General features: G+C 38.8%; 1 protein-coding gene across 3 annotated transcripts in view; it reads left to right on the forward strand.

The window, feature by feature from the left end:
- ripor2 (RHO family interacting cell polarization regulator 2) overlaps positions 1 to 25,730 on the forward strand; it is a 74,643-nt gene extending 48,913 nt beyond the window's left edge. For all 3 annotated transcript variants that reach the window (XM_073857999.1, XM_055218977.2, XM_073858000.1), the window contains exons 3-22: positions 259 to 414; positions 575 to 653; positions 2,439 to 2,462; positions 3,729 to 3,782; positions 10,855 to 11,004; positions 11,288 to 11,351; positions 13,594 to 13,637; positions 13,937 to 14,062; positions 14,282 to 14,430; positions 14,568 to 14,697; positions 17,227 to 17,874; positions 18,092 to 18,273; positions 18,377 to 18,542; positions 18,853 to 18,985; positions 21,610 to 21,765; positions 21,891 to 22,064; positions 23,161 to 23,372; positions 23,463 to 23,546; positions 23,643 to 23,733; positions 23,819 to 25,730. In XM_073857999.1, coding sequence (XP_073714100.1) covers positions 259 to 414; positions 575 to 653; positions 2,439 to 2,462; positions 3,729 to 3,782; positions 10,855 to 11,004; positions 11,288 to 11,351; positions 13,594 to 13,637; positions 13,937 to 14,062; positions 14,282 to 14,430; positions 14,568 to 14,697; positions 17,227 to 17,874; positions 18,092 to 18,273; positions 18,377 to 18,542; positions 18,853 to 18,985; positions 21,610 to 21,765; positions 21,891 to 22,064; positions 23,161 to 23,372; positions 23,463 to 23,546; positions 23,643 to 23,733; positions 23,819 to 23,919 — 2,923 coding nt within the window. In that variant the 3' untranslated portion in view covers positions 23,920 to 25,730. The remainder of the gene's footprint in view (positions 1 to 258; positions 415 to 574; positions 654 to 2,438; positions 2,463 to 3,728; positions 3,783 to 10,854; positions 11,005 to 11,287; positions 11,352 to 13,593; positions 13,638 to 13,936; positions 14,063 to 14,281; positions 14,431 to 14,567; positions 14,698 to 17,226; positions 17,875 to 18,091; positions 18,274 to 18,376; positions 18,543 to 18,852; positions 18,986 to 21,609; positions 21,766 to 21,890; positions 22,065 to 23,160; positions 23,373 to 23,462; positions 23,547 to 23,642; positions 23,734 to 23,818) is intronic.
- Positions 25,731 to 26,632: the final 902 nt, after the last annotated feature.

Genomic DNA, 26,632 nt, shown 5'->3' on the forward strand with positions numbered 1-26,632 from the left:
AACTAAAGATGGATTTAGCATTCAGAAGATGAAGAAAAGAGATTACATGGACGAGGCTCATAAGAACAGATCCAGGTCATGCTTCACCCTAATATGAAATGCGATGTGACCGAGCCCATGCAAATAAGCAGTGACTTTTGGTGCTGTCAAGTTATAGTTTTTATGTGTCTGTAGCTAAAAATAGGCTTTATTTTTCAAGCAAAGCATTATTTCTTGTGACCCTGGCATGTTTTCATCATGAGGTTTATGTGTTTTCAGGTGTAACTCTTTCATTGGAAACTCAGCAGTGCAGAAGAAGCCCACCTCAAAGCCCAGGAAGCCCCATTCGTCCGGGCACAAGTCCAGCAGCGGCTCGCGAGATCCACAGCCCAAAAGAGTGGAAGATGTTTACGGAGCCCTTAAACAAGGCCTGGAGTGAGTACAGCCGTATCTCTGACTCGCACTTCTCCCGTCTCTAGTTTTCTACTTTTCCCGATGTTCATGTTTATTAGATGATTCACTGTTTCTCAGAAAGGCTGTACAGTCATTATTTGAGCAGATCTATAGTGACGTGGTCATGTTTCCTTTCTGTCAGTGAGTATCTGGAGGTGCATCAGACCGAACTCGATAAACTCACCTCCCTTATGAAGGACATGAAGAGGAACTCCAGACTGGTGAGACAGGAAATGACATCATCAGGGTGTCTACACGCACTCATTCCAAAAGCGGTGTCCTTGCATTTGTCAGTCGCATACATCTTTAATATGGTCTATTTTCAGACAAAATAAACATTTGTTTGTTATGATGCGTAATAACAGTAAACATACTTTGAAATTCAACGGTTGCTTTTCTAAATGGTTTTCCTTAATGGTTGGGCTGATGAATATAATAGTTTTTTTTCGATGCATCACGATGCTAATGTAAACAATTACTGTATCGATGCATAAAAACTAATAATAGATTATTTTAAAAGCAGTTTCTCGCACATCTTTTGTATCTTTCTCTCTTTCTCTCTCTCTGAGGTGAGTGTGTGCGTGCAGGAGATTGTGTAAATGAAGCGCATTTTATATTTTTGAACTTGGACTACTGTTAAAAGTTGTTTAGGATGTAAAGGGCTCAATCGACACGTTGTGTCACGTTGAGTCTCAAATATTCACCATATCAATGAAGTGCTCACCTCAGAAGCAGAGTTTTAATGCGGGTCAAAGAGCCGCAACCATAGGTATGTATAATAAAGGCTAGATGTCTCGCCCGCGCTGCTGGTCAATTGAGTGGAACGTCCGCATTCGGCGGCCATCTTACCACAGGCAGCTCGCTCACTCGTAGCATTGTGTTTGGTGGTGCAGGTACTTTTGGGTGACCATAGCTTGCTTAATTTTTTACAGATTTTCAAACAGTTTGGTTTGTTATAAACTTCAGAGATGTACCTATGACACTACATGATTCATGAAAATTATTCATTAAGTATGCACAGGGTTCCCACGGGTCCTTGAAATCCTTGAAAGTTTGTGAGTCTGGGGAAAAAAATATAAGGCCCTGGGTACAGTTCATTGAAAGTGCTTGAATCTATTTTATGCAAGAAGTTTTCTGTGTAGTGTAGGATAGTGTAGGACTTTTCTAGCTCCCGCGTCACCCTGTCTTTGTCGTTAAGCCTCACCATTGATTGAATTTGATATACACATTCAGACGCACTTTCCCCTGGAGGCGTCCCCAAAGTGTCACCGCAGTGACGCAGCGCGAGTTCCCTCGAAAGGGAACTGTAATAATGTAGCCTCAAAGGTAACACAATGTAACCTTTCTCTCACTTGAAATGTGTCCCCACATTTAGTCCTTGAATTTGAGGGTATTGGACCTGGAAAATCCTTGAAAGGTCCTTGAATTTGAAGTTAACTAAGGTGTGGGAACCCTGTATGCAAAGCATCCAGAATTATAGCCACGTTAAGAACGTTTGTAAGAAACCAAACTTGAAAATCGGTAGAAAATTAAGCAAGTTATGGTCATTTAAAAGTACATGCACCATTAAAACACAATGCTATGAGTGAGCGAGCTGCCTGTGGTAAGATGGCCGCCAGGTGATGACGTTAGAGACTCCGCCATTAACACATCTAGCCTTTATTATACATATCTATGGCCGCAACAGTAAAAGTGTGAGGGAGACAGATTAAGCCTAAATGTGCAGTAAAAAAGGATGCAAGCATTGTGATACATCGAGATAACAATAATCGGATTAAATCGAATCGTGAGACCAGTGACTATTCACACCCCTACTTAATTTATGCAGCTCTGGAGGATGCAGCATTAAAAATATGAAAGGCAGCTATTGTTTAATGCTACATTAGAAAATGTTTTAAAGTATAGTTGAAATAAAAGATTATTTTTTTATAACATAATATACAAATCAGATGTTTTGATAAAATGTTGATATGTAAGAACTGATTTGACATATTCTTGTTTTTTAGGGAGTGCTGTATGATCTGGACAAGGTAGGGTCATAGGGTCCTTCTTAACCCAAGTTTACTTGTCTTAAGCTGTTTAAAAACTTGTTTATAATTGCATGTTTCTTATAGAGGGTATGCATTGACGTCACTTTTCCAAGTGACCACGCGAGAGCTCGCCTGGTTGAATGGCAAAACGTGCAACAAAATGGCTGGTTTTCATAGAGGCTGCTGCGAAAATGCCAGTAAAACTGACTATTATCAGCTTAAATTGAATTTAGTTGGATAGCAGAGATGGACAATACTTACATTAGTTACATTTTCCAAGCATCTGTGCTTTATTAGGGTGTTTGTCTTGGGAAAAATTTTACTTCACTACATTCTAAAGCATATAATCATACTGTGTATTCTTTAATATTGCATATTAAAATGTATTTAATACCTAATTACATTTAAGTTGTGTAGTTTTACTTGAGTTAAAGTACATTAATGTTCTTAAATATTAAATGTAAAACAAACACGTGTATTTATGAAATGTAATAGAATAAAAGTTAGGATAATATGCTTTGGCATAAAATACAACAATGGATAAAATACTTGAAAAATCCTTTTAAGTTGAAATTAAAACCTCTGCTTGATAGTGACCCTAGCAACTTATCAACCCACATGTGGTCTGTGGACGTTGGCATGAACAATCAATTTATTTCTCCTTTCTGTGTTTTTTGTCAGTCTGTAAAACGATAGCTCTGAATTCTTGTAAATCTGTTAGTACAGTCTATCGAACAACAGCTGTTTCTCATTTCGACGCTTTTCCACCGTGTTTTTGCTAATGTCACGATGTACTTAAATGCTGCCGCTCTGTCTTTTGCCACTCAGTGGGTGTAACCGCAGTCCCTCTCGCCGACGGTGATGTCATGTGCATACCCTCTATTGCAGTGTTTCCCAACCCTGGTCCTCGGGCACCCCCTCCCAGAAAGTTTTAGATGTCTCCTTATTTAAAACACCTGATTCGACTCATCAACCTCCTTCCAAAATGGTAAAGACGTGTCCCTAACAAGCTGATGAATTAAATCAGGTGTGTTTAATAAGGAGACATCTAAAACTTACTGGGAGGGGGTGCCCGAGGACCAGGGTTGGGAAACACTGCTCTATTGCATTAATGATGGGTTGTCCTACAGCAGCGATTTGTTATTGCAACAGTCTAATGGTTGCATCAGCTTGTGTTTTTAAAATTATAGACATTTAACTTACATTTAATCATTTATAAATGAATTATTAATAAGTATCTCATATTTTTTGTCTTTTCTTTGACAGCAAATTAAGACCATAGAGCGATACATGCGACGTCTGGAGTTTCACATCAGCAAGGTAAAGAATCTGTTGTTTTCTTTAGTGCTGAGGATGATCTGTGTTTCTCAATCTCCTGAATCATTTCGAGTCCTTTGGTTTGGTGTTCTCCAGTCTCTGGACTCCTGCTGGGATGTGTTTCAGTGGTATACAGGTGTCAGGTGGGTGTCTGCAGTAAATAGGAGTGATGATTTGCAACTCGGCAGCACGTCTGACCTCAAAGTAGCTATGGCAACCTGACGATGGGAGCTTTGAGGTTGTTGAAGAGCAATTCATAGCTCAAATTAGCCTTACGTGCTTGAAATGACCTCCATGTTCAGCTGGCACACAGAACACTTGAAAGAGACTATCGAATTATAATTTTTGTTATTTGCTATTTCTGGTGTTGTTTTCTCCTGTATTTTATGCTGTTTGCGCTGGATGTAGGTCAAAGCAATTTCCTTAAGTAGTGAACAGACCTCTGATGACTGAATCCAGGCTGTTAATGTGGTTGTCTATGTAAGAGAAAGTGCATTTTCTATATGATTTTAGTGAAACCATTTGATATGATTAAAAGGTAAGCCATGCATCTCTTTTTGGAGAGTGACAATTCCGGCTCTTATGCCTCAAAATCTTGATTTTGTATCTGTGTGTGTACTTTTCATGGTTGATTGTTCAAAAACACTACTACAACACTAAACATTATTTTTCATGTATTATGCATATTTGTTTTTGTTACATCCAGACAAAATATCTCAAACCACTGAAGCAGCAGACTTTTGAAAATTAATAATTGTGTGGTTCTCAAACTTCATTTTCCAAAATTGTTAATTTGCTTAGAACGTCCCGCCCCCTTACCATACTGGCCTTAACAGGAAGCATGCACTGTAGCGTCTCCCAGGTAAACAGCAGTATTCACACAGATTTACAGGTAACGCACAGAGTATAGTCTTTTTATAGTTTTTTACATCTATGTGAACATACGTGCACAGTCTTGCAAAGTTTATTTGACTCCTACGTCTACACAGACATTTGACATGTGCATTGCAACAAATTTTGATTCTCCTGGAGACGCATACATGACCTATGTGCACAAAGTACGCACGGTTACAAAAATCTGACGGTGCACGTGTTAGGGATGGGCACGAGTACTCGATTGTTTGAGTACTCGAACGTGGTATCGATGAACGATCACGAAAACGATGATCATGTGTGTTTTTTATTTATTTATTGTGGTTATGGCGGCATTTGGATGTCTGGTTAGCGTTACAAGCGCCTGTGGTAGTAAAGACTGGGTCTGGAGATGCGTGTTTGACATCGTGTTGAGCTACGCAGGCCGGCGTATGACATCAGTAACATTACCATGCATAATTCAAAAACAAACTGATAAGTCCACGCACCTGGCAACCAGCTGATTTGCGCAATGCACGGTAACCCGCCGATCCCGTTGGTCCTGTGAAGCCGACCACACCTCACATCACTAAGGCACTATGGTTTGAAAGGATGCCGTGATTTTCGGAAATACAGTGTAAAATGTACAGCACCGTCACAAGTTCAAAGGGTTATCATCTCATATTTAAACATCAAATGTCAACAGCCAGAGAGCCATACAAGCATTAACATTACATCTTGACTGAGGTAAGAGGACGACACGACACAGCTAGTCGCTAAAATGGTATAAAATAAAACGCAGCGCTTTTCTAAACGGATTTAAAAGAGGAACTATATTTTATGGCGTAATAGCACTTTTGGGAGTACTTCGACTCGCCTGAAAAGTCCGCTCCCCTTCTCCATCTCATAATGGGAGAGGGAGGGTGTTACTGCGCCGAGTCGAAGTACTCACAAAAGTGCTATTACGCCATAAAATATAGTTCCTCTTTTAAATCCGCTTAGAAAAGTGCTACGTTTTATTTTGTACCACCAAACTTGCTCGTATAACTACTCGTCTTAAATAGGAAAAACTTTGATGTGTTTGGTCACTTCTAACTTTATCTCTAAATGGTAGCATTGAATGAATGGGGCTAAGCTAAATGCTATCGAAGCGTCGCAGCGCGCTCCAGCGCTTACGTGCACGCACACAGATGATAGAGGGATGTATCAACAATTCTTAGTTAAGGTAATAACATATTTTAATATTGAAATTGAGTAGACTATTCCTTTAAGAGTCCCACTTGAAGGGGCCTTGTACAGTTTTGTCAGTTTTTGGTTTAATTTGAGGACATTGATTGTGTAAAAGCTGTACAATTTCTGTAAATCTTACTGCGTGTTAAAGCATCGGTCCTGCTATATGGTGCTTAATACATTTTTTCACATGCCCACAGGAAGTTTAGCAATGCTAACAGGAAGTTTTACAACATGTTGAGCAGGTGTTGTCTCAGATGATGGGTAACATTGGCATGTTTGATCTTGCAGAGGAATTCAGTATGAACTCTGAAGTCTCCATGACAGACACAAGCTTTGTAGCTCAGCCTACAGTCAGATATCTTTGCAAGATGTAAATTACAGCAGTTGGACTCGTTTCCCCCCCATCTCTCGACTCCATATTCTTTCAACTAGGCTTTGGACCCAAAAGAGTATTTAATGTGGGTGAATTATTACAATTTTTGTTTCATCGGGGTCACTGGTGTTTTTTTCTAGGCAGGAGGTCTAAATCCATAAACACCCATAACTTAAGAGAATTTCACCACCAGCCAGATGATTTAGTCCTTTTAAAATATCCTTATCATACTCTGCACATGTTTTTGTGGTGTATTTGGACCAGCTGTGCACTTTTGGCTTGTTATTTGACTCTGGTGGTCTAATCCCAACCCTCACACTTGCGATGGACACAGTGCTGCCAAACAGCTGCTCGCACACGCATGGGTGGATCAAGACGCGCCTCGGACCTCTGCTGTTAACTTATGAAAACCGCACCCAAAAATGTGGGTGTGTGTAATTCAGTATGTCTCAGATCTCTACTAATGCAGTGGCACTCACTCTGTGTCTTCAGTTCCTCTACTTTTTCTATGGCCGGGTCCAGATATAATTGACATTTAATGTGCTATTGTTTTTTTTAGGAGAATGGGTGGAAACGTGATAAATGTTTACTGTCTGGCCAGCCTGTCTTGTTTCTAGAAAATGAGCTCAGTTGCTGCTGGGGACCGCTGAGACCAAAAGCTGCGTAAACAGCAGATGAGATCAAAATCCATCTTTAAGATGATGAGAATATTTCACTGAGGGAATAGAAGTTTGGCAGAGTGCATGAAGAGGATTTTCATGGCTTTTTTGTTTTATTATGTCATGACTTTTTTTAAAGTTATGACATGTTTTTATATTTTTATTATGTTCCCTTTATTATGTATTATTATAGTACATAATAACATAATAAATTGTTATTATTCATTATGTCAAAAGATCAAGGCAAAGTTAATGTAATTTAAAGTTGTGGAACGATCACAAAAGGCTGCAGATTCTTGCTCTTACACCACTAGGCAACCTGAGCGGCCCACAATCCTGTTCACCATGAGTAACTCCTGCTTATACTCATTCCACAAATGCCTTTGGGAATGTTTGAGATTCTAGATAGCACAGCAATTGTGAATATCACATTTGCTGCTTAAAGGGGTCATATTGTGAGGAATCATGTGTTCCCTGACCTTTTGGAAATAACTTAAGATGAGTTTTTGTGGAAACACTGTAATATTTAGAGCTCAAAACCTCTTGCCTGGTTAAAAAAGACGACCTAAAGAGTTCAGCAGTGATGATGTACCGTATTTTCCGGACTGTAAGCCGCATTGGAGTATAAGCCACATCATTCAAAAATGCGTCATTAAGACGAAATAACATATATAAGTCGCAGTGGACTATACGTCGTGTTTATTTAGAAAATTATTTCACAAAATCCAAGCTGAAGAACAGACATTTAATCTGGAAAGGCAAGGCTGAATAGATGTCTGCACGTTAAAGTAATATTATCAGTTATTTAAATGATAAACCATAGCATACAGAACTTACCTGGAAAGTTGAATAGTCTAAATTAACCGAACAAGCCAACTAGCGTGATGTTTGCAGACTCGTCTTTCCACATCACTGAATCCATTGAATTACATAAATACAGAAGCAGCATATAGCGAACTCTCACGGCTGTAGATGGTAATGTTGTCTCTTGCCTCATAAATGTCTAAATTAATTCATACTGACTTACAAGGTGCACCTGACTGTAAGACGCAGCACCAGCCAACTTATGGAATAAAAAACGTGGCTTACAGTCCGAAAAATACAGTATGTTTGTAGGCTAATCCGGAAGGTACCTCTTTCCATTGCAAAAAAAGCCCATTCATTTTTCCCATAGACTTTTGGATTATCCCAGTGCTTCTCAAATAGTGGGGCGGGACCCCCAGGGGGGGCTCGAAGCGACACCAGGGGGGGCGCGCGAGACCCCAGGGAAAATACTTTTTCAGGAAGTGATTTTTAAAGACATTACACCCCAATAACACTGATAAGCCGCTTGTGTTTTTTATTATTATTTATTGATTATATTTAATTTTTCAGTATCAAATGGTCAAAAAATATTTTTCTTTAAATAAGGATTGATTTTTTTATTTCAGGCAAATTGATGCATTTTAAGTATTTTCTGTTACAGACTAAAAACAATGTTAAAAAGTTATTCTTTGTTGTTAGTTGATCGATATTTCTTTTTTTGTGTTTTCTTTTTGTGTTTTCTCAATGTTAATAAGGATACAATGTTTTGCAGATGTAATTTTATAGACAAATTATACTATTTACAGTCGCGGCGGAGAGTTGGGGGGGCGCGAAATGTTTACCTCTTCCTAGGGGGGGCGTGACAGAAAATAATTGAGAAGCACTGGATTATCCCAAAAAATAAGCTCTGTGTTTAACAAAAGTTTATGACATCTACACGTTTGTGCAACAAATTAGTCTTCAAAGATAAACACAACTTTTAAATGTTAGTCAAAATTTGTCTTTTTATATTTCTAGTAAATGTATTTACACTTTAAAATGATAAAAATTTTATATTATAAAACGGCTCGTTCTGGTTCTTCATTCTGATTGGTTGAAACGCATTCTAAGCCATGATAAAATACCCCGGTAAACCCACGGTTCAGACCGCATCACAAGTATCACTGCGCCACTGTTGCTGCGTACTGATTTATGAAAATGAACAGTAAGAGTAATATTTGTACTAATATAATTACAACTTATTTGTGTTTCATTTTGTGAAACCCTGCTATGCATATGAAGTAACCGTTTTATAAACGCAATAAACCCCGCGAAGCAGTGGGGTTTCAGTGCATTTTATAACAGCTAAGGGGGTTTTAGGCACTCCTCTTCGCGGCGTGCCTAACAACGCCCCTTAGCTGTTATAAAATGCACTGGTAACCCCACTGCTTCTTGGGGCTTATTGCTTTATTAATTTGTGAAGATTAACTTGTTGGAAGTGCTGGCTTGCGAAAATGTCATCCCTGCGCATTATTAAAACTGAGCTAATAATTCCTAAACATTCCTCTGTGTAGCACCTGTCTGCAAATCTTCTTTATCGACCTCAACCCTAAAAACTGGCTAACGTAAAGTATCTAATAATATCAGTATGAATTTAACAGCCTTTCTTGATCGCTCTTTTTTTAATGGATTGTTTTGTGAACATTTGATGCAGAATATGAAAAAAGGCTGTTGTTGCAAGAATTGTGGACTGTACAGCAAACCCACTTCCTGTAAACACCGCAAAGGGCTGTTCCCCTATTTCATATTCAAAAAAGGCTGTACGCGTCAGTTTTGGTTTATACTTTTATAGTTTTTGTTTGTAGTTTTCGTTTATACAGTATGTTAACTAAGTAGGCAGTGTCAACGGGCATGTGACTGGTGTAATGTACAGCAGTGGTTCTCAAAATTTTTTGACGTATGCACTTTGTGTACGGTGCATGCGACACTATATATCACAGATTTTATTGACCTGAGGGAGGGGTTCTAGCAGACCAATCACAGCGCTTGCCGTCCACATAGAATTGATGCTTTGTTACATTTTTGGGGAGGTGTGCGCCAGGCTACGACGTCCGTGCATAGGCTACATTATACACTATGCAATTTAAAAAAAAAAGAATAATTTTTTTTTGTGTTTCTGCACTTTAGGGAGAAAATGTCATTAAAAAATATGCATGCTACTGTATGACCAATTTGAACGGCGATAGAGTTTTTCTGCAGACTTGTTTTTTGCCAGAATGCAGCTCATAAACATTCACCCATCACCAGGCTCGGGGCGTCTGGTGATTCATTTCTCATGCTGCTTAGCTGCTATGGCACTCAGGATTTTATGGAGCCAAAAAAAGGGGCGACTGTGTACCACAGTAGCTCAGCGTTTGGTGACGGTACTCCTGTGTATGTGTGTGTGTGTGTATGTGTGTGTGTGTGTGTGGTACGGTGGTATTATAGTTGTGGTGGAGTTCTCCAGACTTGGGTGGGGCCTTTTCTTCTCTCGATGTAATTAAACCCACAGGACCACCGTCCAGACACTATACAGCTAATAGTTTCTCTAAACTACTCCCACACATCGCAATCACACATTCACAGAATCAGATTTTCCTCCCTGATTCATATGATTCACTTGCTCACTATATATAAATACTATTTATTTGCCTCTTTCTCTTTGTTGATCTCTCTCCCTCTTTGGCTTTATCTCTGATAGGATTAGCATAGCTAATTTGATCCTCCCAGTGTTCATTGGGTTGTGAATGTGCTAAATGCACATTTCCATGATAAAGGCCGTGGCTCAGAGTCGTTCATCCGTCACAGTAGTATTGCGTCAGCGGTTGTCCCAGGGGCCACTGAAACACATCATTGTGCGTTTGCTTTAGAAGTGAAATTCATTTCTCAACAGAATACAGTATGACACCCCATTGTACCGGCGGGACGTTACAGTAGATTGAAAAAATAAAACGTGTTTCTGTGCTGAATGGGACACCCTGTGATGCTGTAATAACCTGTGTAAGTGCTTTAGACATCAGTGGAGAAGTTTACGCAATCTTCAGTTAGCACTGCCACATGCGTATGTGCCCACTGGATTTGTGTAATTTTTGAGTTCTCTTTGTTTCAGTACTGTGTGTTTCTGTGTTTTTCACAGGTCGATGAGCTGTATGAGGGGTTTTGCATTCAGAGGCGGCTACGTGATGGTGCGTGTAAGATGAAACAGGCCTTCACTGCTTCACCATCCACTAAAGGCACACGTGAGAGCTTGGCTGAGGTCAACCGCAGATATAAAGAGTACACAGAGGTACATCAAAATAAATCTGCTGGTTTTAGTTACCACAGCAATCACTCCTGTTTAAAGTGATGAAGAACATCTAACAACTCAAATTTCACATTCGGGGTGTATCCTAAATGCCTTATGGTTTTTGTTTAACATAACTTAACACATAATTAAAAGATTCCTCGCATTTGGCCACCAGACTGTGATGACTACCAAAATATGAAGACTTGCTGATCTCATACATGATAAAACAAGGGCTGCTGATGTTGTTTGTTTAGCTTAAGAGCATTTGTGTTTTTCTTCACAGAACATGAGCACCTTTGAGGCCGAGCTGGAGAACCTGCTTGGAGAGTTTCACATCAAAATGAAAGGTACAAGATTGCTTCAAAAATCACTGTTTTTGATTGTGGAAAGCTTGCAAATATTTGTGTTGGATTTTAATAATGTTCCTGTAGTTCCGTTCGTAGAGCATTGTTTTAGTAGCCAAAAGGTTGGGAGTTTAATTTAAAGGTCTCCTATTATACCAATTTTTATAAGATGTAATATAAGTCTCAGGTGTGCCCAAAATGTGTCCGTGACAGATCATTTATTATAACATGTCCAAAATGCCCCTGTTTGGGCGACAGCAAAAAAAGGTTTTCATGTGTGTACCTTTAAATGCAAATGAGCTACAGCTCCTCCCTCCCCTACCAACAAACAGTGAGCATTTTCAGTTCAAATAGATCTGAGTGCGGTGAGACAGTTGTATCTTTAGCTGCATTACATTCAAAAGCAAGAGGGCGCTCTCGTGCCGAAACTCAATATGCGCAGCAGAAGTAGTATCATTTACACACAGTTCCATGAAATGCCTATAAGAATATTTATATCGCTTGTCTTCAAACCTTTTCAGGTATTTTTATGATGATTAATAATAATTATGATTATGTTTGACGAGTGTAGATTTTTCAAATACATGTTATAATCGACTAATCAAAAGATAGTAGAGCTGCACGATTAATCTTTAAAAGATCGTGATCTCGATCCGACCCCCCGAGCGATCTTAATCCAGCATTTCTACGATTTAGGTAATTATATTTTCAAGGAGGGAAGACGCAGTCTCTGCAGTTCTCACGACAACGCGCAATCACCAACAGCAGTCTTGACATCAGATTGGGTATTGCGCAAGCCAGATGTGCTCGTGTTTGCATCGCCAGTATAGTGGATGTTTCGCCGAAAAGTTAGACAGAAAGAAACAGCAACACAGAAACATTGGCTGCGTCCAAATAAACACACTTGCGTTCTTTACACTTGACCACTTTACTACTTACATGACGTTTTCCTGTATATGTCCCAAGTATTCTAGTGGGCATGAAGATCCCCAAGCGTGCATGTAGAATTATTCCCCCGATGGGACACTAAGTGTAAAAATGTCAATCCAGGTTGTAGCAGCAATCTGCACCAAAACTTATTCGTTTTTTATTTAGGCTACCATATTTTTCGGAATATAAGCCGCGTTTTTTTCATAACTTGGCTGGTGCTGCGCCTTACAGTCAGGTGCGCCTTGTAAGTCAGTATGAATGAATTTTTACATTTATGAGGCAAGAGACAACATTACCGTCTACAGCCATGAGAGTCCGCTATATTCTGCTCCAGTATTTATGCAATTTAATGGATTCATTGATGTGGAATGATGAGTATGCAAACTTCACGCTAGTTGGCTTGTTTGGTTAATTTAGACTATTCAATCTTCCAGGTAAGTTCTGTATGCTATGATTTATCGTTTAAATAACTGATAATATTACTTTAACGTCCAGACATCTATTCAGCCTGCTGTTCTGTCTGCTATTGTTTAGTTGAATAACTTGCCTCTCCAGATTAAATGTCTGTTCTTCGGCTTATATTTTGGGAAATAATTTTCTAAATAAATGCGACCTATAGTCCACTGTGACTTATATATGTTATTTCATCTGACTGACGCATTTTTGAATAATGCGGCTTATACTCTGATGCGGCTTATAGTCCGGAAAATACGGTACTTAAAATATATATTTTTAAGTTTTTCTTTAAATAAAATGAACACATAATCACTCAAAATTACAAAATTAACATTTGCTGAAGTTAAATATTATATTATCCACACTTATCTGAAACTTTCAGAAGCAGAATTCTTTGCACTTCTTAAAACTAATGTTACATTAGTTAACATGAGTTTTTAAAGGGTTTGTAAATCTTTAAAATTAAAAAGTTATTGAGAATCGTGATCTTTATTTTAAGCAAAGAATCGTGATTCTCATTTTTACAGAATCGTGCAGCTCTAAGATAGGCTTTATTAGTATGAATTGCGATTTAATCGTCCCAGCCCTATATTTAACCAATCACAGGAAGTAGTTACCACACACACATAAACACCTGGAGCAGTGGGCAGCTATCACTGCAGCAACAGGGGAGCAACTGAGGTTAAGGTGCGACCTGCCGGCCGTGAGACTTGGACCGATGACCGTTGGGTTATAATCCTGACTCTCTAAGCGCTACGCACATAAATTAAATTCTCAGGGAGCACACAAACTGATCAAATGTTTCGCTTGAAAGCACTGTAAGTCACTTTGGATACAACTGTTTTTTAACTTGTTTCAGGATTGGCTGGTTTTGCCAGGCTTTGTCCCGGTGATCAGTATGAGGTAAGTTGTCTAAAAAATTTGAATATTTAAGTGGCATGCAGTTTATTCCATTTAATAAAATCACACATCTCTCTTCTAAACAACTGCAGTAATTGCTGACTGTTCTGCCAAGTACATCCATATAATCACAGTTCTCCTAGCAACCTTTTCTGTTCTGATTATGCACACCCACCCAAACCAATTAGATTTACCATAACCCTTTCCTTTACTGCTCTGACACAGCTCGCGCTGCTAGATTTTTGTTATTATGTAATGTTTAATAGCCTCAAAACTCTTACACGTTCTCTCTTTCTCTTCAGATATTTATGAGATATGGCCGACAGCGGTGGAAACTGAAGGGGAAGATTGAAGCAAACTCAAAGCAGAGCTGGGATGGAGAAGAGATGATTTTTATGCCCCTCATTACAGACCTCATCAACATCAAGGTGGGCCGCAGTCCACATGGTGACCTTGAGTCCTCCAATCTGATAGGAAGGCGTTGCAAACCTCAGTTGTCCAAACCAGATTAGAAATAATATTATTATTTTATCAAACAGCAAAACTAATATCCATCAGACATGTACATGTATTTTTAAGGTACTAGTGAAGTCGTGTTAAAAGAATTAAACTCATTTGTGACATTTGTTTTGTGCTCTATCCACAAGGTGACTGAATTGAAGGGCTTGGCCACTCATATACTAGTTGGTAGTGTGATCTGTGAAACCAAGGACCTCTTTACCGCTATGCCTCAAGTGGTAGCTGTGGACGTCAATGACCTGGGAACCATTAAACTTAATCTGGAGGTCGCCTGGTTGTAAGTTGCCATTTATCTACAGTTTTAAAACATGAACAGCTTTTAAAGTGTGCAATGTTTTGATCAATGCTGCCCTCTTGTGGAGAGTCAATGAAGTAACTCATGTATCTGAGCACATGTATGGTTTGTTTTTTTAGTCCATTTGATGTGGAGGATTTGACTCTGTCTTCTGGAAACTTAAGCAAGGGCACCGTCGTGCAGAGACGGGTGTCTGTGTACAGTCAGGGAACACCCGAGACACCCACTTTCCAGGACAACTCTTTCTTTGTGAGTACCATTTAAAAGCGTTCTTCTAATGTATATTTGTGTTCCCAACAACACCTTAGTACTAACCCAACACTCACTGTGTCTGTTTTGGGATCAGTATTTAATACATATATAATACATCGCTTGCAGCATGTTTGTGAATGCTTGTGCCTCATTTAAACAGTAGTATCTAATGAATTGTAACCCCGTGTCGCTGCATACGTACTCTGATGCTGAAGAAGCCGCGGCGATGGGAGGGCCAGCGGCTTTCGTTCTTGCAAGCGCTCAGAGAAACGCTCATAGAGAAACTAAGACGCAGTCGCTCTTTTGGCGACCTGGCCGCCTTGCGACCTCGTTCAAGGTCCAGTCTGGAGGTTTATGTGAGTCAGGTCATCGTGTGCCCTGCCGTTCTGAGTTAGTTTTTGCATGTGCCTTTACGTGTGCTTGCTTTGCTTGTTTTGCTCTAATGTCACCTGAATACACAACACTACTTCTCATGTCTGTTTATACAACACAGACACTTTTCTCAGCTTTTCTGAACCATTTCATCTTTGGCATGTCTTAAACCCTATGCTACCATTTCCCTACTAAAAAATCCAGCTAATACCAGCATAAGCTGGTGAGCTGGTTTTAGCTGGTCTCCAGCTTGGTTTTAGCTGGTTTTGCTGGTGTAGAAAGCTGGTTTTGTTGGTGTAGCAAGCTGGTCGAGCTGTGTTTTGGTCACTTTTAACCTGGTCTAGCTGGACATAGCTGGTCAGGCTGGAAGACCAGCTGGCCCACCAGCATGACCAGCTTTGTCAGGCTGGGAGAACCAGGGTAAACCACCTTAAACCAGCTAAAACCAGCTATCAGCTTATGCTGGTCTACGCTGGATTTTTCAGCAGGGTTTTGACCTAGAAATTAAATTTTTGTACCTTTTGATTTTTTTTTAAACTGCACCTTGTCAATGAATCACCTGCAGATATTTCCAGTCCCATCTGTGTTTTTTGAACTATGCTCTTATTTGCCCTGTTTATAAATAAATCTGGCCTTTTGAGTTTTATTATGTAATATCCTGGCTCTTCGTAAGTTTGTAATGGTATTGAATAGTGGCTGCATGTTTGAAGCCCATCCATCATCAGATAAAGCAAATATATAACTTCTATGGGTTAATATGAAGAGTTTCGTTGCAAAACGAGATAACTCAGTTTTTTTATTTTTTGGTTGTGCATTCCAATTAATATCAATTCAACTGCAGTTGGTTTGTTTTGATTTAAACCTTCATAACTTAAAAATACAGCTAAGTAGCACCATAAAACAAAATAATAACATGATAACATAATAATAAACATAATTTTTAACATGTTTTGACAGAAATGTTAAAAAACGGATTTATCTCGTTTTGCAACGAAACTCTTCATATATAACTTTTGCAGCAAAACAATACTTTTGAGAGAAAGCGCAGCATCACAACTAATCATTTGCAGAATAAAAGATTTTGTTTACATCATATATGTGTGTGTATTGTGTATAATAATTCTGTATATATAAATACATACACATGCATTCATAATTTTAAGAAAAAAATGTGTATGTGTATATATATTAAGTAAATCAATTATATATCAGTAAAAAATTATATACACATCTATTACATGCGTGTGTGTGTGTGTGTGTGTGTGTGTGTGTGTGTGTGTGTGTGTGTGTGTGTGTATATATGTGTGTGTATTTATATATACAGAATTATTATACACAATACATGATGTAAACAAAAACTTTTATTCTGCAAACGATTAGTTGCGAGTAAGTTATGCAGCCCTAAAATATAATTTATATTTGGTGATCAGTACCTCGGGTTTAAACTTAAACACATTTTGATCAAATATGGCAGCCGCGGTCTCCATATCAGTACTTAAGATGACCATTGGTTCTCGCATGTCATGTGACACTGTGTTTTGTTCATAATGAAGACTAGTCGCAACTCGATATGGAGCCGGAGGGCTGCCATTTTTGATCTAAGATGTGTTTAGCTCAAAGCTGTATTAATTCCTTTTCTGATGATGGATGTGCTTCAATACATGGCCACCACTATTCAGTGACATTACAAAGCCAGGAAGGTATTATCTAATTTAACTCTTAAATATGTTCGGCTAAGAACATTAAAGTGAAAGCATTAAAAAGTGTTAAATACAGTAAAATATATAAAAATAAAATATATTTATTTTAAAAGCTCATGAACATAGAAACGTTTCCTTAAAATATGCTGTTTAATAAAACTGAGGTAAAGAAATATATCTGTCCTACTTTATTGAATCATAAGGGAAGGAGCTGACAGCAAACTGTATTTAGAAAATACATGTTCACTATTATTAAAGTTAATAATGTTGCAATATTCATGGTAATATACTGAATAAATGCAAAAAAAGTTAAATTGCTAACAAAATTATAATTATGATATCTCTAATTACATCTTTTAGGCCTAGGTCAGACCGCTGAAACTTTTGATGTGAATAAATGACAAGATAAACCCTACATTATTTCTTTGTTCCTCTTTCTCCTTCCCTCCTATAGTCCACCTTACAGGACGACGTCTTCGAGAACGGAGGCTGCGGTGTGGCCGAGTGCAAACGCTTGTCTTTCACTTTTTCGGACACCTCCACATCAAGCCCCGGCCCCGTCCAATCAAACCCTGAGATTATGGTCACGCCCCCTGAGACGGACCGGCCCCCTCAGCCAGCTCCTCCCTCGAAGGACCAGCCGGTTGAGGAAGACGGAGGTGAGGAAGTCGAAGAGAGCGGTTGCGTAGCCAGCGGCAGCGAAGCAGACCCGGAGTGGGACCCGGCTGAAGGCCAAGGGTCAGGCACAGGCTCTGGGGCCATCTCTCTGTGCTCTGAGAGTCAACTGTCTGCCGTGGGACCAGAGGATGTGGTGTTTTTGGAACCTAATGTGCCTGATGAAGCACTGGAGCTTAAACCTGTGGAGCTGGACGGGGAGGAAGGTAGTCTGACCAGACAGCTGGTGAGGAGGTTGACCTCGTCCGACATACTGCCCGAAACCGGTGCTCTGAGCTGGGCCGGAGAAACCAGCCGGTCTTTTTTAGAGAGCAGCCTGGAGGAGGCCATCCAATCCTTGCTCCTGCAGTTGGAGAGCTTGGGCCAGCGCTGTCGGGAGCTACAGGATTTGGAGCAGGAGGTCATGAGGCTTGAAGACCTGCTCAAAGTGAGTGGTTATGTGGGCCAGGGTTATGAGATCGGCAACATTTATTCTATCAATGTATGCACTTCGATCAGGTTTAAAGGGATTCAGGTTATCTTTGGTTGATGCAAACACCCCGTAAACATACCAAATGACATTTTGTGAGTGGTGTTCACAGGAGTCTTTCTTTAGCTGATGTTCTGTATGGGCAGACATTATAAAGGTTGTGGTTTCTCCTCAGTGTCGGATGCCTGCTCACAGGAGCCGTTCTTCAAGTTCTTCAAGTCTTAGTTTGACCGTGGAGAGCGCTCTGGAGAGCTTCGACTTCCTCAACACGTCTGACTTTGACGACGACGACACCGGGGACGATGCTGGAACTCTCTCGCGCTCCGTCTTCTTTGACATGGAGTCAGAAGGAATCGGGTGAGCCTTTTATTGTTGGGTTGAAGTCACAGCAATCTGCAGTTTGAATCATTTTGGACTTAGTGCCCTCTGGTGGTAACATCATATCTTGCATCACCAACAGTTCAGGCCAGCACCCTGAAGCGAGAGGCCACCTGAGTGAAGCCTTGACTGAAGACACTGGGGTGGGCAACAGTGTGGCCGGCAGTCCCCTTCCACTCACCACAGGAAACGATAACCTAGATGTTGCCATCGTCGTTCATCTACAATACTGCAGTCGTCTCATTCAGGTACTAGTTTTACTCTCAAATTTGTCGTTATTCATGAACAGATCTCACTTGAAGAAGGAAATGTTGATTAAAAAAACAATAACAAATACTGAAAGGTAGTTAAATGTGAGTGTTAGTCTCTTGTGTGCTTTGTGAGAAGGAACCGTATTCTTGTTGTTTGCAGGGTTGCGTTTAAGATACACTGCCAGTTTACATGGGCAATAGCTAGTATTTGCTATTATTTGGAGTCAATAGCAGCAGTAAACGGATCATGATAGATAACTTTGTGTTATGTTGATTACACTATTCAAGTGTTTGTTTGTGTGTGTAGCTCTTAAACTCAGGTGGAAGTCAGTGGAAGCACAAGACGTACCTCCACAAACTATCAACCCAAACACTGTTGTTGGAGGAGCTCAGTGAGAAGAACTTCAACAGACCGTGCAGCTTCACCGTGATATCTGATGGTATGAACAAACGCTTTCTCAGTTTTTCTGTTCCTGCGCAAATACATGGGGCGTACTCCTATTGTACTTAATCTGAGCCGTACACGAGTGTGATTGTCCCTCCTCCTCAGCCCAGGTCTGCACTCACACTAGACTTTGGCCACATTTACACCGGCGCTGCACAGACCGATTGGTGTATGACATTAAAGTAACAAGGGATCGATTTGATTTAAGCTTTTAAATCTCTGTTGCAGTTATTTCATGTCATAAACCGATTGATCGGCACAACGCCACATGAAGTCGAGCACAACTATAATTTAGGCTTAGTTGGGACAGGGTGACATGCAACTATCAGAAGAGTTTATACAGAGACAGCTGAGATATAGAAAGGATCACATTATTGCAGGGCTCAAAATTAACTTTTTTATTTGGTAGCACTGGTGCTCCCAACTTTAAAGAGTTAGGAGCACCAGCAAAAATTTAGGCGCATCCATCCAAAAATTAAAAAGCACCACAACTACAATGTAAATGTTAATAGATTTATTTTATTAAAAATAAAACACCACCACCGGGCTTTACACGTCCTATGGCCAGCATTTAAAAGTTGGTCTTCTATTTTATTTTATTTTATTTTTTGCTGCATAAATTCCTAAATTAGTACCCGAATGCTGTTGAAATAGTATATCAGCAATAATAATTTAAAAATTACAGGTAACATGATTAAGATTACATAGAAAATCTAGCAAACACGTAAAACACTGATTAATTGTGACATTACAAAAGTGACCCTTATATATAAGGATAATATATATTTGTATTGATAACTTCATTACCAGGATGCATTTACTACTAAATATGCAATTTTTTTAAAAATACAACAAAAACATACCATCAGCATTGTCGTATTCCACAGCAACATGGACCACAAGGATGTTTGTCGGATGTCCATTCACCAGCGCATGCGCACATACACCATCAAACACACTTTGACAGACAGGTCGGTGTCTCCATCAATAATAAACACATTTGTCATGAGACGTCTTGTGTTTTTGGCACTTTCGCCATGTTTAAGCAAGGTACGTCTGGCGCTTAAAATGTTTTGATTCCGCCATTAACGCCGTTTTACAGGATTTACAGTAAACACAGTAAGTTACATTTTCATAGCAGAGACACTCGAAATCTTTAAGCCACTCTCTCTGAAAGGTTTAACGTCAACTCGTATTTTCCGGTGGTGGAGTTACATTTGAATCCGGATCGTCGTCAAAAAATACAGTAATATAACCTTGGCTGTAATTGGCTCGCTCTCGTCATGCTCGCGACGCATTCGTCTTTTCACATTTCCGCGCTTCACGGCAACAAGGAATGACTGACGCTCATATTAGCCAATATGTGAGCCAAGTGAGCGGAGTCGCAGAAGCCCCTCCCATGACACAATTTCTGCGTGAACGTCTCGATGACTAGAATTACACGCGCAAACGAAGCGAGTAAACTCAAAATGTTCAAGCGGCAAACTAGACGCGATTTTGACGCCTCAAACGCGGCTGGTATGAACCCACGGTACCAGAGACCACCTCTGCAAGTGTACCAGGATACACTAAAGGGTACTGCACCCAGGTACAGTAAAGATTGATCATACTAATCAAATTAACCAGACTCTGGTACGATTTGGTACGCATGGTGTGAGTACACCCTAAATCTAATCATGAAATTTGGTGCATCGATATTTGATTTGAATCTTTGACATAATCTTAGTCAGTCAATAGAGATATTAAGATGATATATTTTTTTTTAATGTTCTTAACATTATGTAAACACTAAATCACACTAAATGACTAGGTCACATTTATGCATTTGACAAGACTTTACACAGGTTTTGATCACTTCGTGAGTTCTTTGAAAATCAAACCTATGACCCTGGCATTGTAAGGTGTCATACCTTTAGGATCAGCTCGCTTATCTAATACCTTTTTAACTCATTCACCGCCAGCCTTTTTGAGATAAGTTGCCAACGTGCATTTTTGTGATTTTAACAAAAGTTTCACAAAATTCCTTGCAGGAAAAATTATCTTCTATAAATATATAAACATACAAATTATATCAAATTAAAGAACACACCCTCTGCTTTCAAACAAACAATAAACAAACAAACAAATGGGGAAAAACGTTTCATTATATATTTACTTTTTCCACTTAATTTAACCACTGAAATATGGATATTTCTCTTCAAAAATACAAACATTTTGAGCAAAAGGCTTAAAAAATTGTGTTTTTGTAAAGGAATTTATGTTAGAGATCAGATTCAGAATGACTATCAAACATAAAGGCAGTTAAAATAAATCATTAAATCTTTTTAACTTCCGTTTTTAATAAATTCGGTTTGGCCATCTAGTGGATAAAAGCGGTATTACACGTTCACTTTGATATTTATTTGATATAATATTTATTAGTTAAATATTAACTCATAATTGACGAGATAACTCGTCAATGGCGGTGAATTAGTTAAAAGCATTCCTTAAACTTGAAAGCAAGACAAATAAAGAAAAATGTACACATTCTCATTTTTGTTTTAACAAAAACGGAGACAACAAAGTCAAGATGTGCAGTGCAACTGTTAAACTTGCCAAATCTCTTTATTTGTTACGCAGTGTTGCCAGGCTTGGTGGAGCGTCCAGCGCTGATGTCTCTGTGGTCGGAGTGGAGTGGAGGTCTGTTTCATACGACACTGGACCGAGTATTGAAACACATGCATCTTAGCTTTGCATTACCACTGCAAGAGGTTCTGCCTCATTCTGTGGATTCAGGTAGAGCCCATAACCTCCTTTATTTACTTTGAGATTGTTAACTATACTGGCACAAGATTTATTTGCAGAATGTGATGGTTGCAGCTCCTCCTGCATTCAGCTCTGTTTTTTGCTTGTGTTTCCAGTGATAAGAATAGTGCTGAGTGAGATGGTGGACAGGAGCGAGCTAGCCTCATCCTCGTGTCCTTCGGTGTCATCTCTGGCACACGATATCCTCACTGTGTTTCAATTCCACAGCTACACCATTGAACACAGTATCACAGACATGAAGCAACATCTGCTGGATTTAGCCAAAGAGAGTAAGTTGTGCTTTTAGGTTGATAGATTACATTTACATTTTAAGGGGACTTTTTTTTTAAATCTTTGGATCGAATTTTTTTAGCTCTAAATGCCATATAGATAATTTATTATAACATGTTAAAATTGCCACTTTATAGGTGTGAGCAAAAATGTGCTATTTTTGGGTGTGTCCTTTTAAATGTAAATGAGCTGATGAAATTCAAACACTGATCACCATAATGGTGGTTTGTTGAAATTAAAACGAATTTGTGCTGTCAATATATGCTGTCTCTCTTTCACTCCGCACAAAATGGTTGGAAAGATTAAGGGGCGGTATTATCCTCTTCTGACATCACAAGGGGAGCCAAATTTTAATGAGCTTTTTTGTCACATGCTTGGAGAGAATGGTTTACCAAAAATAAGTTACTGGGTTGATCTTTTTCACATTTTCTAGATTGATAGAATCTAGAAATTGATTTAAGAATTCATCGATAAAACTTAACGATTGTCGAATAAGCAAGATCATGTACGTGGGTACGGCACCTGCGCAAAACACATACAGTCAGAGAAAAAAAATGAAGCGAGAAAGAAGAAGTTAAACTAGCCATGATCACAACAACGCTCGATGCCAAACACACACCTGGGTTTTTAACGTCATGTTAAGTAACACTTGATGATAATGAAACTTTTATTTTGTCATGGCATGTCGTTTCATGCGACTGTGCAGAGTGCCCATGTGAGGCGGGGTTATACACTTTGTCTATTAGTCATTATTTTTCATTACAAGATAAAGTTATCAATTTAAAACTTATCTAAACACCAACTACATTGACTTATTTTACAATCCCACTAGCATGTTATTTGGACAGAATTATCTTTTAATTCACGTGAGGAAGCTGTCGTTATTACGCACACTTTTATGTCATTGGCTATATACAACCACAGTAAAGGCTTATTGCACTATTACTGTTAACGATTTTTCCATTGATTGATTGTTAATCATGGAATATGGGAAATTGCATAAATTGACATCCCTAATAGAAGCACTGGGGACCCAATCATAGCACTTAAAGATGGGAAAGGTCAGATTTCAAAATATTTTTGTGTCCTACACAGTTTCGTTCGGGGAGGCCCTGAGCTCTGGGGATACAGAACGCTCTCTCAGGCAACTTCAGGAAGTGTCCGTCACATCTCTGCAGCCCCGCCCTCAAACCCTGTGGGCCGTGGCTGAGCTGCTGACCTCAGATGATGATACTGACCTGAACAACGGTGCCGCCGCTGCCGCCTTCCTCTCCTCTGCAGCCTCACACAAGCCCTTCAGGTCAAAGGTCAGTCTTGCAAACCTAAATGTGAAAGCAAGTTTAAGGACGCTTGTAGGTGATTAAGTCTGCGTGTGTGTTTTTGTGTATGTTGTATAGGCTGTGGATTGTTACACGCAAGGCTTATCAGAAGCAGGGTCACACAAACTAAAAACCGCATGTGCAGCTCTGAGCTGCTTACAGGTCAGTTTGAGATTTTGATAACACGGCTTATAGTCAAAACTTTTTATGTATTGATGAGAACTGAGTGAGACACTGGCTTTTGATCTCTTATTACAGGCAGTGGAGAGCATTGATGCTTTGGTGTTACTTTGTGATTCGACTGATGAAGAACTTCATCAGATTGCCATAGAAACCCTTCTTACTTTTGGTAACGAACTTGTTTCAGATTGAATAATAGCTATTCATTTAGAGTTGTCTTACAAAAGTTTTCGCATGTGTGTTTTTGCTTTTAGGTGAAGAGGGGCGACTGGCATACGAGCAGTTGGACACGGTACCAAGAGAGATGGTGCGGCTGGGAACCCGGCGCGGTAACGCTGTTACCACAACATTTTAGAAAAGCTTCAATTCGACCCATCATCCTTCATACACAAGGGTTTCATGCTCAGTTCAAAAAGTAATAAAGGGCTTGGGACTTGAAATCTGCCTATTTATGTTTCAGAGAGATCTCAAGTCTCTGGATATTTTTATGCGTATTGTTTGCGTTACGGTGGTCTTGCAGACGGTTTGTAAGAGACACAGATGGAGGCAAACAAATAGCAGCTATCTGCACTGCAAATCTAATTGTAATATTTTTGTTTTCAATGTATATGCCCTTCTTTTCAGGGATTATAAGGGACGATTGTGATGCTCCCTATAAGTGTTTTTGCACGACTCTCTCTTACTTTTGGTCATATGGACTCAATAAGGACCAATGAGAAGAATGGACCACTGATGTGCTTACTATACAATGGTCAGGTCTTGCCTTTGACAGAGGAACAGGTGGATGAACATCCAGCGAGTATTGTATCAAATGCATTGAATACGGTACTAATGCTTTCTACGCGGGATTTTACGAGACAGACTGAGCCCTTATATACAGTATCTGAAAATGCACTTTTTACGCTCTATACAGGGAGAGATGAGATGATGCGTTACTGTGAATTTTGGTTGGTGCATAAATGAAGATCAGTAGAAGAACTATAGTGCTCTTGCTTCTGTGCCTATGTAACTGTACTACTGAGTCATGTGACTGTAATCATTTAATTTATTTTTTATTTCTCTTTCATTTAAAGAGCGATCATATTGTCCTCTTTTTAATACAGGAACAGATTGTATTAAAGGCTTAACAGATTTGTAATTTGTTGTCTTTTTATTTGCAATATGATGCATCTGGATTTGGTATTATTGAAGGGATATTCTTCATAAAACGTTAACTCGGATTGCATTGTTTTTTTATATATATATATACACAGTATAGAAAGATGTTTTATTGATCAGTATCTTTTAAGTGTAAATGCTGAGATTTCTACATGTAAAAGTTATACAGTATTTGTTTAGGAAACCTTTGATCAATGTCTTTATATTTCTCAGTATGCTTATGAAATAAGGAAACACTTTTTGCTTCTCACACCCAGTGTTTTGAAAGCTCTCAAATGTATAGTTCTGTTCATATGACCGTGCTTTTGTAGAGCTCCCCGTTTTAACAACGAGTTTTTCTACCACATTATTGACCGTACCAAAGCAGGGGCTTCAAAAGAGCACATTTACAGGAATGTACCGTCAGAGTTACTGTAGGTAAATGTCTCAAGCACAACTGAAATATTTTGCTTAGATTATTTCTCAACATGTTTAACATGTTACGTGACATCTACTGCACAATGTCCTAAAGCCATAATGATACAAAGTCAATATATTTAAGGTTTTTGATGTTTGTATTTATCCAAGTTATCTAAAAGAGATATTCAGAATCTCAATAACTGTTTTATCTTGTTTAATAAATGTTTCCGTCACTGATTTTGGCTGCATTTTCCACTTGTTTGCATGTTTGTCTAAATACCACTGTGGAAGTATTTAAACCCTGGACACTCGAGTTCATTTCTTTGCACAGAGATATCATATAAAACGACATAAATTCAAGTGAAATTTAACCCCATTTTTGTGTAAATCAATGTCTTCTTGTGCGTGCGTGATAGTAAACAGTGTTGGAAAGGTTGAGCACAGCGCTTGTAGTTGTAATGGGTCTAGCTGTTACTAGCTGAATGAATGCTGTTTCAAAACGTCATTTGTCATAATCACTTTGCTAACACACTCCCTGATGTTTCATGTTTTTTATGTATTTCTTTTGTCTGTTAAAAGTGGAAATAAAATTTATTTTTGCATAATGATTAGATTTGTCTTTGCAGTGTTGTTTGTTGAACCCACTACAAATATATGGTTTTGGCAAAATACCACAAAGTTTCTGTGGTGGTTATTGTTTGCGGTTTCTTTGTTTAATGGACGAGGTAATTTACAAAACTTACACTGATTGAAAATATTATAAATGTGGCGTAAGTCAGTGTGGGGCAAAAAGCTGTTTTCACTCCATGCATTGAATGGAGTTGGCTCAATCAAATGTGATGGAAAAGCTTTAAGACGTTTAAAGAATAAGGACTGTATATTGGCACTGCATGTGAATTAAATCACTGTGCATCAATACATTGTAGTAGATTATTTTTCAACAAACACCCTTTTAATAGTAAATTGTATTCTTTTAATGCAGATTCAGGCATTATTGTCTAACTAGAGACCCTAAAGGCTATTAAATGTGATGAGGGTACACTGTAAAAAATTTCCTGTAGAATTTACAGTAACTTACTGGCAGCTGGTTGCCAGCAACTTACTGTAAATTAACATACAGTAAAAATACTGTATACAATTTTACAGTACTATTTAAAGTACTGTATGCATTTTTACAGTACTATTTAAAATACCGTATACCGTTTTACAGTACTATTTAAAATACTGTATACCGTTTTACAGTACTATTTAAAATACTGTATACAAATTTACAGTACTATTTAAAATACTGTATACATTTTACAGTATTGTTTAACATGCTGTAACTGTATTTACAGTATTTTATATTTTCTACTGTAAAATATACAATAATTTTATACTACAATGTATATATTACAATGTGTATTTTACCGTAAAATTTCCTGTGATTCATTTTCCCATTTCTATTTACTACAAAACTGCACAAAATTTAAATGGAGGTGTTAAAACAGCTCTAAGTAAATAACAAAAAT

This window comes from Misgurnus anguillicaudatus, chromosome 20 (genome assembly GCF_027580225.2).
Source record: "Misgurnus anguillicaudatus chromosome 20, ASM2758022v2, whole genome shotgun sequence".
NCBI classification, from domain to species: domain Eukaryota; kingdom Metazoa; phylum Chordata; class Actinopteri; order Cypriniformes; family Cobitidae; genus Misgurnus; species Misgurnus anguillicaudatus.